The 15,082-nt window shown below is 47.3% G+C and overlaps 1 protein-coding gene across 4 annotated transcripts in view; it reads left to right on the top strand.

Moving 5' to 3' along the window:
• ZNF106 (zinc finger protein 106) overlaps nucleotides 1-15,082 on the top strand; it is a 303,557-nt gene that overhangs the window by 247,529 nt on the left and 40,946 nt on the right. For all 4 annotated transcript variants that reach the window (XM_086937207.1, XM_086937206.1, XM_086937209.1 and 1 more), the window contains exon 22: nucleotides 7,622-7,768. In XM_086937207.1, coding sequence (XP_086793333.1) covers nucleotides 7,622-7,768 — 147 coding nt within the window. The remainder of the gene's footprint in view (nucleotides 1-7,621; nucleotides 7,769-15,082) is intronic.

Genomic DNA, 15,082 nt, shown 5'->3' on the forward strand with positions numbered 1-15,082 from the left:
TTTGGAGCCACATTGTTGAAATAACATTGAAATTCCTATTCATTGACATAAAGTGGCTTATAATCTGCTTTTGTAGAGGTAATTCAATGAATGCAAGGTTTGGGTTTGGTTCTGTGGTGACAGAACTACAAGATGAAAAGTCAAAGGGGTTACTGGTCTTGAAAATGAATGTTATTAACACCTTGGCTGCTAGGGGTTTTCCCCTCCTTTGCTGCATTCAATCAATCCCCATTGTTCATGACCAGGTCAGCTCGTCATAAGCACAGCTCCACTGTGCCTCATGACGAGCTGACCTTGTCATGAGCATGGAAGGAGTTAACACAGGTGCCCATTTAACCTCCTCCCACTATCTGTATATTGAATTTAATTAAGATTCATCCTTAAAATGTTTTCTGAAGACTACTTTTGCTAAATTTGAATTTGAAATTTGGTCCGGTTTTAGGGCTGACCCTGGTTTGCATTCGGCTGAATTTGGGCTTAGCCATGAGCGCCTTTGGGCTTGGGACGGGTCTCAAAAACTGGCAACACCGGTAGCTCCTTCTGTGCAGTATTTTGCCACCGGTGTCAGGCTGTCTATACGCACCGCACCCACACTCCACGATTCATCACTGCCCGCAGCACGGCAGTGAGGCGCAGCAGCTGCTCACACCTGTGATATGGAGGTGACCCTTCCCAGGACCGTCGCACTGTTCTACCGCAGCTCCGCAACCACCAGTCTCAGCATGACTGCTTGGACCCAGGAACCATAGGTGCCAGCCGCCGCTTGTGTCCTCGGCCTGCCCCTGGCGTAAGGGTCCTTTCTCAGCGATGTGGTCATCACCAGAATTGTAGGCCTAGGCCGAAATTGTTGATCTCTGGTCCACACTTCTGTAAATCGCCCCCAGGTTGGCAAAATTAGAACCAGGGTGTACAGCTGGCATCAGGGGGTCGTGGGAGCCCGATTCTTTTTTTGTTTTTTTTTTTTAAAAACTTTATTGTGCAAAAATAGCATTACAGGTATGGGCCGCTAGAACATGTGAGGCATTTATGTAATTCACAAAGCAGCGACCACTCTTTCGTGGTCCGACTTAACACAGGATACCTTTTCGGCAACACAGGATGTAGGCAGGATATAGAAATTTTTAATTTTTTAAAAATAAAACGAGAAAGGAAACAAAGAAAAAAAGACTCAAGGCGAAAGACGTTATAGACCATGTCAAGCTCCGATGGGGGGGACCCACAGTACCAAATAACGAATCAGGAGGGCATGAAAGATAATGGGGGGGCCAGGCAGTGGTGAAGTCAGACAATAGGAGAAAAGGAATAAATCGTTCCAGGAACCTCCGGATCAGGGGGAAGGTGGAATGTCCAAAGTGTTTTCAAGGGGGTGTTTGCAAATGTTCCCTCGGTGGGCGTTCCATTTACCCCAGATTTTACTCCACGCCCTAGGCTTGCTCCTAGCCAGATATACCGTCTTCTCTCTAAACATGCACCAGTCCATATTCTCCTTCCATGCCGACACAGTGGGAGGCCGTGGGGAACCCCACAACTGCGCAATATCTCTTTTTGCAATCATGTTCCCCAATGCCGCCCACCGGGCCTGGGCAATGTTGTAATCATTCGGCTCCCACACATTCAACAGACATCTACGAGCTTCAGGCAGCAGAGCAACCCCGGTAACACACTCCATGACCGCATGCACCCGCTGCCAATACGCCGGCACTCCCAGAGGATGTGGAGAAAGGTAGCACTCATACCACATCCACGCCTACACAACCCATCCAAGGAAAAACCCATTGCAACCAAACGAGGACCCGTAACATATACACGATGGAGGATCTTGAGCTGGACGAGACGCAGACGGGCCGGAATGGCGACTTCTTTTGGGGAGGATAAGGCGGCCTGCCAGTCCTCGTCGTCCAACTCCAACCCATCTCCGGACCAGACCTCTCTGAGACGCACAAGAAGGTCTGCCCGATTGTTCATTAGTTTCTTATAGATCAAGGAGATTGTACTATCGGGCAGATGACCATCAAGTATACGGTCCTCGAGTGGGGATGATTCCGGAGCCGAATCACCAGCTGTGATGACAGACAGCAAAGCGTGGCGAACCTGCACATACCTGAAGAACTCTCGATCCCCCAACTCGTACTCACTTTGAAGCATTGCAAAGGTCTTCACCGCGCCTTTCACCCAAAGATCACCCACTCTGCTGATACCAATCATGTCCCAGTTCTCAAAACCTTTCGTTGTCCAGAGGCATCCCAATTGTTCCGATGCATACAATGGGGTCGCTTGCGTCAATCGGTCATTCCATCCCATAGCCGCATTTGCATCTTTCCACACACGCTCCGCAATCTTAGTGGGTCCCGTGAGGTTTCTCCCCGCGGTCCGAGAGTAGAGTGCTCTATTGAAGTTACCACCGGGCAACTGATGTTTGTCCATCTCGAATGCAGGAGCCGGACCGGGTTCATACGTGGCATGGTTGATGGCGGACAACTGAGAGGCCCAGTAATACCTCCTGATGTCCGGGAGTGCGATGCCCCCGTCATACCAGGGGAGAGTGAGCTATAGTGAGCTTTGCAAGAGCGATGCGAGCACGACCGTCCCAAACGAGCCTCCTCTGCAAACCTTCCACTTCCCGAAAGTACGCCGCCGTAATAGCGTCAAAAGAATTTTGAAGCGCATAGAGAAAGCGAGGCAGAGACATCATTTTAAAGAGTGCCGCTCGACCAAGTGGCGACAACGGCAGTTTACGCCACCGAGCCACGTCCACCTTCAATCGTTGGAGAGGAGGGAGGAGATTGTGCTCATAGCGGGCAACCGGGTCCAACGATATATAGACTCCCAAGTACTTGAAGCCTGATTGCGAGACTTGAATGGGAAACCTACTCGGTAAGGGGGGAAGGCCGCCCGAGATGACATACACACACGATTTGGACCAATTGATAATCAGGCCGGAGTTCTTGCCAAAAGAAGTGAGTACATCAAACAAGACGTTAAGGGATTTACGAGGGGAGGTAAGGTATAAAAGGATATAGTCGGCGTACAACGAAACACGATCTTCAAAATATGGGGACCACTGGATGCCCTTATCGACGGCTCCCAACGAAGCCAGGCTGCGAGCGGTTCGAGAGCAAGAGCAAAAAGCAAGGGGGACAGCGGGTATCCCTGCCGCGTACCCCTCCCGAGAGCAAAGGACCGGGACACTCTGCCATTGACGACGACCTGAGCTAACGGATCCGAATACAAAAGTTTAACCCAACTAATAAAGTCCGCACCAAAACCAAATTTCGCCAGAGTGGCCCAAAGATATGGCCGTTCGATCGTATCAAAGGCCATTGTGGGGTCCAAGGAAGCCAAGATGGCCGGCTCAGATAGAGACTCCGCCCTAGCGAGAACACCGTGTAGGCGCCGCAGGTTAAGAACAGTGTTTCGGTGCGGAATTAAACCGGATTGATCCAGGTGGATCAGGTCACACATTACAGTGATTAAGCGATTGGCAAGGATCTTAGGCTCGGCATTCAGTAGGGAAATAAACCGATACGACGCACCGCGATCACGAGGCTTGCCCTCCTTAGGAATCACAACTATAGTAGCCAAACGCTGATCATAAGGGAGGGCGCCGAGCTCACGTGACTCCCTGAACATTGAGCGAAGGTAGGGCGCAACTTTGTCCGGGCGCAGTTTATACAGTTCGACAGGGAGGCAATTAGGGCCCATGGCCTTACCAGAACAGAGGGAACGGATTGCGGTAGCAATCTCATCAACTGACAACGGGGCCTCCAGGTGCTCTCGGTCCTCCTCAGACAGACAAGGCAAAGCAATGTCCCTCAGCAGCAAACGAGAGTAATCTTCATCTCTGTCTGACACCGGGGAGTAAACCACACGAAAATAATCGGCAAAGCATTCCACAGTCTCGCCAGGGTCAGTCACGCACACACCATCTGAAGTCTGTATCACGGGAACCACACGATTCGCTCTTTCCTTTCTATCAAGCCATGCGATCAATTTGCCTGCCTTATCACCAACATCGTACAATCTACCCTGCTGTTCCCTGAACATTGTCTTGGCGGCATCCGTAACATGGGATTTATAATCAAACTGCTTCAAACTAAGGGCGTGGAGTTTCTCCCGGGTGACGCCTAATTCCAGGTCGGCCTCCAACTCAAGTATTTCTGCCTCCAGACTCTCCATATTCCGAGCCTTCTTGGTCTCCGCTATTAGGGATAGGGCCTGACCACGAATGACAGTTTTGAATGCCTCCCACAGGGACACAGAGGACGAGACAGACTCCTCATTTTCCAGGAAGTAAGAATCTAGGGACTTTATCAGGCTACTACGGGTTTTGGGGTTGCGCAAATACCATGGATTGATAGGGGCGATATGCCCAGCGGCATGTATCCCCGTGTCAAAACTAAGCCACAAAGGAGAATGATCAGAAATGCCTCGGGCCAAATGTCTAATCTCCCTGATGAAGGAAGACTGGACTGCGGGCTTAAGGACATAATCGAGCCTGGATAGACTCCCATGAGCCCTGGAGCGAAAAGTGTACTGACATTGCGTCTGGTGCATTAACCTCCAGCAGTGCACAAGGCCTAAAGTGTCTATGAACCCCCGAGCCAAGATTGGGAAGTGGGAAGTGTCCTGGGAGGGTGGCGATCCGTACTGCCTGAAAGCACAGAATTAAAATCCCCACCCATAAGGAGGAGACTGTCAGGGAGGCCCAGCATCATCCGGCCAACATCAGAGAAAGTAGAGGTCTGGAGACCCGGGGGGAATGTATACAGTAATTAAGGAAAGAGTTTTACCCTCCCACCTACCGGTGATAGCGGTGTAGCGCCCTCTGTCATCAAGGATAACATTATCTATCTCAATGGGGAGAGAAGACCGGATCAAAATACCAACCCCTCTGGAACCAGTGGTAAACCCCGAGTGAGCAACCAGTCGGTAACCCCACCTGTTTAAAGCATGACACACGTTTCCCACCAAATGCGTTTCCTGCAAGAGTACCACATTAGGAGACAAACGACGCAAATATTGCAACACAACACCCTGTTTGATACGATCCCCCAATCCATTGACGTTCCATGATACCAACCTCAACCCACTACCCCCCATCCCCACAAGTAATGCATAGGTCACCCCACCAAGAGCCGGACACCTGAAGCAAGGAAATGAACAATTTGTCGCCTTGAGTGAAAAAAACACACACCCGAACACCCCATCCCACCCCCCAACCCACACCCGTTACAACTCCCCCCTCCCTGCACCCCTGCAGTAGACCAAAAAGCCACCCCAACGTGCAGTGTGCCTGTCGCCCTAAGAACCCCACTCTACAAAAAGACCCCGGAGGAGGAAAGAGGCCCGTCGCCACCCGCCACCCAGACGTGGACCGCAATGAAACATATTAGGAAAAGAAATAGAACCCAGCTGAGAAATGTCTAATGTTCGGAGGACAGGGACCGAAAAGTCACTTCTGCGTAGGCTCACCACCTTCGGCACCTCCAGGGTGTTCCGTCCGATCACCTCGGCCAGGTAGGGTGTCCAGCCAGTCACTGACATTGTCCGGCCGATCAAAAAAGAAAGTCTGCTCCTCATACTCGACTCGAAGCCTTGTAGGGGAAAGCATTGCATACTTCAAACCAAGGCCCAGAAGACGTCGTTTTACCCCCTGGAAAGCCATCCTTTGTCTCTGGACATGCTGAGTAAAGTCCGGGAAATAGTTGACAGAGGAGTTCTCAAAGTTTACCGGGCCATGTACTCTCGAAGCCTGCAGGATAGCATCTCTATCTCTGAAGTGGAAGAGTTTCGCAATGAAGGGCCGCGGAGGAGCGCCCGGCTTGGGCTTTCCACCCGGCACACGATGTGCACGCTCCACTGCAAAAAACTTGCTGAGTCCAGAGGGAGAAAGATGGGTCAGGACAAGATCCTCGACCAGGAGATCTACCGAGTGAGGCTCTGGATTTTCTGCCACACCTATGACGCGAATGTTGTTGCGTCGCGCCCTGTTCTCAAAATCCTCCAGCCGATGGGACATCAAGTCATTGGCAGATTTCAAGTTACCAACCTCTGTCTGAAGTTCAGACACATCAGTCGTGAGGCTGGAAGTCTTCAGATCCAATGACTTCACTTTCTCATTGGTCTTGGACAGGTCAGCCCTGATCAAGGTAACATCGATGGCTACCGTGTCGATTTTACGAGCCAGTGCCTCTTTTTGCTGACCGATGGTCTCCTTCATATTGGAGATGGCGCCCATGATGTCCTGCAGGGGCAGATCAACAGGAGCGGGTGGGTCCTCTCTGGCATCCTCTGGGGTACGACTGGAGAGTCTGGGGGATCCTTTGGGCTGAGTGTAGCGATCGATGACATTTGTCTGGACCAGTCCCCCACGAAGAGGTGTCTTTGTCTTTCGCTTCTCAGCGTCACCCTTACCAGCCATGTTGGAAGATGCGCCCCAGAGGGGCCCACGAGACCTGGTGAAAATGGCCGCCGTCAGGCCGGGCACCAATAAACCACAAAAGCCGGCTCGTATTGCCAAAACAAAAGCACAAGAGTGATCTAAACGACTGCAGAGTTAAGGCAGTGGTTGCATTAGATGGAGGCTGGAATGGCCCCAAGCCGAGGGATACGGTCTCACAATCAAACCGTGTCGGGATCCAGAAACGAAACCGAAAGTGGTGATGGGGCTACTGAGGAGACCCGACTGCCGTTGTTGTTCGACTCTGTCCCGGATCCATGAGTCACCCAGTCCCCGGCTCGCCTCCAGGTGGGCCCAAGAAGTTCAGATCTACGCAGTTTCGGTTGCCCAAGTCCGATTTAAGTTCTGAAAAGAGTTATGAACTCAGCCGAGGTTCATTTCGAAGAATCCGTCCGAGAAATCAGGATAACTTCAGGATAGATTGCGAAGGGTGGCGAGGGTCCGGGGAGCCCTGTGCTCACGGGACCATCTTGGATGCCCGCTAAGCTCCTCCCCCGGGAGCCCGATTCTTAATGTTTGGAATGGGTCCCCTTCAGGAGAAATGAAGATTGAACTGAGTGATTGGCGTAGCTCGCTCAAATAGTTTCTGCCATGATTGCTTCCATAGCCATGCCCATTAGGTCTGCTGCCTGCTAATGTAATACGATTAGTAGACTGCCTTTATAGGGACCTATATTTGAATTCTCTTAATAAAAGATGTCTTTAGATCCTTTGAAAGCCCGCTCAGGGTTTTCTCTATCTTAGGATGCCAAAGCTATGCTTGGAGATTGAGGGTGCACTTAAATTTCACTCCCCTGTTAGAGAGTGGCTAATGCCGTCTGTAACCCGGCTTTGTGAGATTGTCCGTATTTTTAGTATCATGAAGGGATAGTCTTTTTTTCTGTATGATTCAGATGGAGAGGCTTACTCGCTTACTGTATCTAAAAGGTCTGCCAGTCTCCATTAACTCTGAACCTTTGTTTCGATACTGTGTGTTAAATGTTCTGAGCTTGAATGTACGTATGTGGATTAGTGCAACGTCTGTGAGTGTGACTGGCTGTGCTCCTTGTGGAGTCTATTAGTCTTGACGAGTATGGGCAGACACAGCAGAAGAGCTACTAGTACATTCTTATGTATACGATCAGTGCTCATTTGATTTTTCACACCTTTGCTTTTTTTTAGTGGCATGGTTGCTCACTGATATTTGGAGTTGTGGATCACTTGAAACAGCATCTCCTGACGGATCACACCAACACTAACTTCCAGACGCTGAAATGTCGATGGAGAAGTTGTGATGCATTCTTCACAGCCAGAAGAGGATCCAAGCAGGTATTTGGAGAGAGACTGTTCAGAGCCTTAGTTTAGTTTACCCCCAAAAAAGTAGAAACAAGTACAATGATTTTGGTGTGTACAGTAAACAAGGGCAGACTTATACTGCTGTAGGTTAATATTTTTTTGTTACTCATAAACTATTGAACAGACTTAGGTCGAACCTCAAAAAGGATTTGTCCTGAGCCAGTGTTTATCTTCATGCCAAGTTTGGTGTACATCTGTCCAGTGGTTTTTGCTGCATCAGAGACCAGACCTTAACATGGAGTTTCTGTAGTCACATAGTCACACAAACGAAGTAACGCACACTCCCATTACTTTTAACACACTTGACCAATATGCACCAGATTTGAACCTAGTAGGTGCATAGACTGTTAATGAATACGAAATATTTTAGTTTCTCCCAAACAACTTTAAAAACAGTGTGTTTCAATGATTTTTGCATAATATACTCTACCATGTTTTGGAGGATGTAATGCAGCATATGCAGAGAACCCAATAAGAAAATAAAAGCCATGTTCAAATTCATATTCACTCCCAGACATTGCTAAAGTGAACCTCTCCAGGTTATCTGGTAACTTTTTCTTAGCAGTACACTGCAACTGATGCTAGATGACATGTTACACTGCCACAAATGGAGCCTCACAGACCCCCCGAAGATGATGCTTCATATATTTTATTTAAAGAGCACGTCTGCTAGTGACACCAGTTCTTTTTACCATGCTTTTGATGCAGGATCTGGAGCTTCTGAGGTTTTCTCAGTATTATATTGATTTTATCAAAGTTTTTCTTCTGTTTTTTGGTGGTCATGTTCCTTCCTAAAATGTAGAGCGTCAAATTCTGTTCAGCTATTCGCTGGCGGATGTCAGTAATACATATGCATGCCTTTGCTGCAGTCTCATAAACTCAAATGTTAATAAGGAATGGGATGCCAAACGTATAATGGCTGCAAGTTGAGGTGACCTTTTAAAGGTAGTAGACACACCTGCTTCTGGATGAAAAGCTGTCCTGCTTCAATGAGCACAAAAAACTGTAAGGAGCACCAGAGCACCCTGTTGCATGATGATAAGAAGAGGAAGCTCTCAAAAGAAACTGTTGATCCCAAAAACTCATTGCTCAATGAGAAACTCTCAGGCAAACGGATAACAAATGGTATTTTATTAGTCTTTGACAGTCTCATTAACCATATTGTCAAAACATGAATCGAGACTCTATCATGGTTATCAGCTTATACATCTTCTCCACTAACCTATCTTTGCACCTGTCTCCTGAATGCCTGGTTATAGAAGCATCCACTTCAAAACTGAAACCTGGTACAATTCTTAATATCCCTTGAGACATGGAATAATGCACCTGGATTCTTTAAGCTGTAAAATCTTTGTTTCAACTACCTCTACCAACAAGTCTTTTAATGCAGGCTCTTAGCGAACACTCTGCCTTTACTCCTTAGCAGACGGCTGGTTTTGCTGGTTCTAGTCTTTCTGAACACAAACAAAATTATTTGCTGGTTTGCATCAAGATTGCATGGATTCATCAAAATACTACATGCAAACTCCATTGAATACAGTGGACTTATTTTCAAGGTCCACAAGCTTAGCAGTTGTGCTCTGCTGACTCTCTTGTATGTTGTCATAAGCATCCTATGTGATGTCCTGGCCCAGTTACAAGATATGGCGTTTGAAAGCTGTAGTTTGTTTAGGAAAACAAAAAAGTGACAAGGGATTCTTTTTTCTACCGTTGGCTCAAGATGGAGAATGCCCCCCTTAAATTCTGCCCCAATTACTACCACATGTTTACGCAGCAGGATCAGCACAAGATTTGCAATCTGTTTCTTCCAAAGTGTTGGGTAAATGCTTTCTCTGGCTCGATTCTACAAGGTTTGTTTTCACACCCACGAGTGGCACAAGTGAATTTAGTGCAGTGCACCAGCTCTGAATGTTAAACACTGGTTATTGTAGCTCAGCAGAACCCCACCCAATATATAAAGGCGCTAGTGTCACTGCTTTTGGGTTACTCACAGCACTCACCCCAAACAACTGTTCATTTAAGATTTTCATACTCAAGATCACTAGAAACAGAATACGGATTTCAACATGTTTATTTAAAAAAATGTATTTTAAAATTTGGAGATCAAGTGCACATAATATTGGTAACATCACAGAAGGTAATAAAAAGCAACTAAGCTTTTCAATAACGGGGAAAAATCATAACATCACAATTTATAGCCTTACACCCTCACTGTACTATCTCTAAGCGATATGCTAGTTTCAGCAGAGAAATAAAAAAATAAACCTGAGTTTCGGAGGTGGTTCATATATCTGCACAACAGGGTTTGTTGTCTATCTGGAATAGCTTGTCAGCTATTTCGAGACCAATGCTCCAGACTCCGAGACTCCATTGCTACCAGAGTTGTTTTGCCTGGTGAAATGCTATTTCTGTGTTGAAATCTAGACTAGTTAATGTGAGCACCTTCGCTGAGCCGGGTCATAGCTAGCTAGTATTTAAAAATGTGTGTATTTTATTCTGTGTTACTCTGCGGCGATTTTTAAAAAAGTGTACTGAGCCCCTAACACCTACACCTACCGCATTGCTTTCGCGCTCCCCTCCGTGCCTCACACACGACTAGGTGCTGTGGCCGGAGACGCGCTTGCAGCCCCCCTCACGACTTTGCCCTGAAAACTACAACTCCCTGTGGCATAGCGCGCCAGAAGGGACTACAAAAGGAGATGGCCACCACTTCGCGCAGCGAACGCGAACAGCGGGCGCGCCCTCGTTGCGCCGGAGTCGTGCCTGAGCCTAGCCCGTCTGCGCTCGTCCGCGCCGAGGACTGGCTGGAGAACGGGCTAGGGGCCAGCCAGGACACCCAGGTGACATATTTATCCAAACAGGATATCTTAGCACTCAATAATTCTACATATACTAGATGCACTCACTCTCTTAATGTAGATAAATGGGTGGGTCCTATCTGCTGCCATGTATGTAAGCATACAATAGAACCCTACCACATTACCACTGAGGAAGAAAGCCCTAATAATCTAAGATGTGGCTTAATTAACGCACGATCAATGGGCAAAAACTTCACACATACTTGACCTCGTCATGGAAAATGATTTGGACTGCCTTTTCATTACTGAAACCTGGCTCCGTGAGTGGTCAAACCCTGACATAGTTCACGCCCTCCAGATCGCATTGAACAGCGTGGGGGCGGCCTAGCTATTATCTACAGGGATTCTATCAAATGTGTCATGAAAGAACCGCCTGATATAAGAGGCGCTGAGAGCTTAAGTTTTTGCATACAAGCGCTGGACACCTTTACTTTTGCAGGGATACTGGTGTACCGCCCTCCTGGACATCCTACCCAGTTTCTTGAAAACATGGGGGAGGTGTTAAGCGACCTGAGTCTCAGATACGCTAATTTCACCCTGTTGGGAGATTTTAATCTCCACCTTGACGATTCCACTGATTGCTATGCTTCGAGCTTTAAAGAAACACTACAGGTTTTAGGGCTAAAACTTCAAATGCTCGATGCTACACATAATGCAGATTCAGAAAAGGGGGTGGCATTTCAGTGTGGAAGGGTATACTCAGATGTGAGTCCCTTGCTCATTGCACCATCAGGATTCAAGCAAGCCGGGCCGACGACGGCTGAAATGCCAGAAACCGGTCCCCGGAAGCTTGTTTCCTTCCCAGTGTAAGAATTGGCTTGGTAGTTTAGTTTGTCCTGTTCCCATCATGCACTGGGACAGGAACAGACTGATTTGCATATAGCCAGGTTCTGAGCTGGGATGGTGCAGTGAGCAAAAAAATGGTGTTGGATCTAGCCCTGATCTCTTGACTGGGTGAGAGTATTCTGCTTAAATCAGAAACTCTGTCCATCACCACCCCTTGTTGTTAAACACATAATGCAGGGCACACTCTTGATTGCATATGTTCAAATTTAACTGAGATACTAGTTAAACCCCCGAAGCCCCAAATCTGGACGGACCATCATTTTATTGCATTTTCCATCCCCTTGAAGGGAAATAGAGTAAATGCGAAGGTGGCGGTAAAGAAAGGGATAAACCTCCCGTGCTGGGGAAAAATCTTGGAACATCCTGACCTTGACAATTGGATCAAAGAGAGCAAACCCACCTTATCAGGGGATACTCTAGAAGACAATCTGAAGTTTGAGGGATGGATGGCCACTATTGGCAATAAAATCAGGAACCCAGGTACTAAAGGCACTATGAATAAAAAGACTGTCTGCCCCTTGGTTCTCCGACAGACTTAAAGAACATCTAGTCGGTGTTAGACACTTGGAACGTAAATGGCACCAGACATATGAGAGTGGAGCGAAACAGGACTATAAGAATGCCAGGAGACGTTATCATGCAATGATTAAAAACGCAAAGAAAACCACCTCCTGCATCGCAGCGTCAAAAAATAAATATAAGGAAATTTTTAAAATAGTCAACAGTTTCACTAAACCTAAAGCCTTATCACGATAAATACCACCGTCCCAGACCCTGTGCAATGACATCGCCAACTACTTTGCCCTAAAAATTGACACCCTGACTAAAGATTTCCCTCAACCAGACTTAAAAGACTCTCAGGCCAATTCCGGCACAAATTCAGTCCATCCAAGGTGGACAACTTTTAGTCATATTAGTTTGGAAGAATCTCATCAGAGGATACTGGCCACAAAATCTGGTTCCCCATTTGATCCCTGTCCCCCTATGTTTCTGAGAACCATAATACAGGAGGTCAACCCCTGCATTAATTCCTTCATTAATGCGTCCCTGCAATCGGGGGATATTCCTCCGCAATGGAAGCTGGCCGCTGTCAGGCTGCTACAGAAAAAATCAATACCTGACCCCTCGACATTATCCAACTTGCGCCCCATTTCCCTCCTCCCCGTAGTCTGTAAAATCACTCGATCCCTTGTCCATAAACAACTGATGGCATACATGGAAAGTAATAACATATTACATCCGTGTCAAGCTGGTTTCAGGGCTCACCATTCTACCGAGTCAGCTCTACTATCATCAGCTGAAACCATTCGTGCTGCCTTGGATCAGGGCAAAATGGCTGTCCTGATCCTATTAGACCTATCTGCAGCCTTCGACACGGTGTCCCATGCTATCCTTTTACATCGCCTGACCAATGCTGGCATAGCAGGAACTGTGTTCGAATGGCTTAAGAACTATCTGGAGCAGAGGCGGCAGGTTGTCATGCTAGGCAATTTTCATTCTGAGGAAAAGTTCCTGACCTCCGGGGTGCCGCAGGGCTCAAGCTTGAGCCCAACCCTATTCAACCTTTATATGGTACCCCTGTTGGAACTTATTTCCACCTTTTAACATCAGTACAATTGCCTACGCTGATGACACCCAACTGGTGCTGACCCTCGATAAGAACCAAACTAATGCTGAACAAACGCTGAAAGAGTGTCTATCAGTAACATTTGAGTGGATGACTCAAAATCACTTAAAATGTAATTCAGCAAAAACGGAGATCGTCCCTTTCGGCCTCAATAACTGTTTCTCACCACAGGACTGGTGGCCAGAAATGGTGGAAGCCCCTCCCAAGACAATTAATGCTGCTCGTAACTTGGGTATCAAGTTCGACAACACTTTGTCCTTCAATCTACAAGCTAAAGAAGTAGCAGGGGCTTGTTTTAGAACTATTAAAAGCCTCAGGAAATTCTTCGATTTTCTCCCTCTAAGCGCCAGGCGGACAGTGGCTGTAGCGCTCATAACTCCCAGACTAGACTATTGTAACAGTCTGTATGCAGGGCTGAATAAATCGGCCCTGCACAGACTGCAAATGGTCCAGCATGCAGCCGCCAGGCTTGTCCTGAAACTGCCCAGAAAGTCCTCGGCATCGGCAGCACTGGATGCACTGCATTGGCTTCCGGTGCATAAGCGCATCCTTTTTAAGGTACTTACCATCACCTACAGAGCCTACCACCAACAAGGCCCGCTGTACGTGAGGAAGTATTTTAAACTCTACCAGCCTAAACGAACCCTTAGGTCATCCACAACTAATCTGCTTTACGTCCCCAGATTTAGGCTAACGACCAAGGGAGGGAAATCCCTTGCAGTTATCGGGTCGAAAGCCTGGAACAACCTTCCCTTGCCCCTGCATCAAAGTACAACTGAACTCTGCTTTAAGAAAGACTTAAAAACCTGGATCTACTCTCTGTCGTAATCAGGTTGCAAAGCGTTGCTATGACCCACTCTGTGTTTTTGATCTTTCACCATCATGATCTCTCAGCATATATCTGACAACTAGGAGTTGAAGCGCCAAGATACTCTGTGGAGTGGTAGCGCGCTATACAAGAACCCAATCACAATCACAATCACAATGCCAAGAGCTAGGAGATTGGGTCTGAGAGAACTTAAACCTAGCACCAGTTCGAGAAGGCGGAATGGAATACTTCGTAAAGCCTCGGGAAGTCTTGCTTGAGGCTTCTTTGGTTGAATTGGAAACTGGTGTTGTGCGCATCTGCATCTGCAACATGGGTGAAGTTTATCTCCTAACTGAGTGGTCAAGTGACAGTCCTTATATACTGAATCTTATCAGAGACTGGAATTTCTGACATAAGTTGAGGAATGTCTGACAGATTATGTGCCCCAAGGTGTTAGTCTCAGAGATTCCATATGGACATATACGGTGAGAGGACGTCATTTCAGACTACACTATTTTGGCTATTGATTTTATATGATCGTGAAAAAGGCACCTGTCTTGCACAGATGTCACACTGGGGATTTTGTTGAAGTCAGTAGCTGAATGACTTCTCACTTTCACAGTTCTTAGAGAGATAGGCACATACGATAGGCATACATGTTGATGATTCTGCATAATTAAAGGAAAAATGACAAACTACATTATCAAAGATTGATGCCTCTATTACCTTGGATAGATTTGGTGCCAAAACTAAATAAGGTGGATAGTCTAACTAAAATGGAGACTATTACTAAAGTGGAACATGCCCATCATGTGTTTAAGAACCCAAAACTAAAAGAATGAATGTAGCTCTTTTTGACATGGTCACCCCCACTTTTTGCCTGGTAACTGGTGTGATTTCGACTGGAAGTGCACTGAGTTCCTGCTAGCCAGGTCCCCAGTGCCAGAGCTCTTACCCAAAACTGTAGAATTGTTCCCCCAATTTCCAAAACCTTTAGCACCCGTTGAAAGTCCCTAGTAAATGGTACCCCTGTGACATGGTGTTTTCACTTTTGTCTGCACAAAGGCACACAGCCTGCACTGGTAGCCTTGCATTGTTTGGTGAGGGGTCCCTTAGGGTGGCAACATTTGTGCTGCTGCCCTCCTCTC

This window comes from Lissotriton vulgaris, chromosome 9, assembly GCF_964263255.1.
Source record: "Lissotriton vulgaris chromosome 9, aLisVul1.2, whole genome shotgun sequence".
NCBI classification, from domain to species: Eukaryota; Metazoa; Chordata; class Amphibia; order Caudata; family Salamandridae; genus Lissotriton; species Lissotriton vulgaris.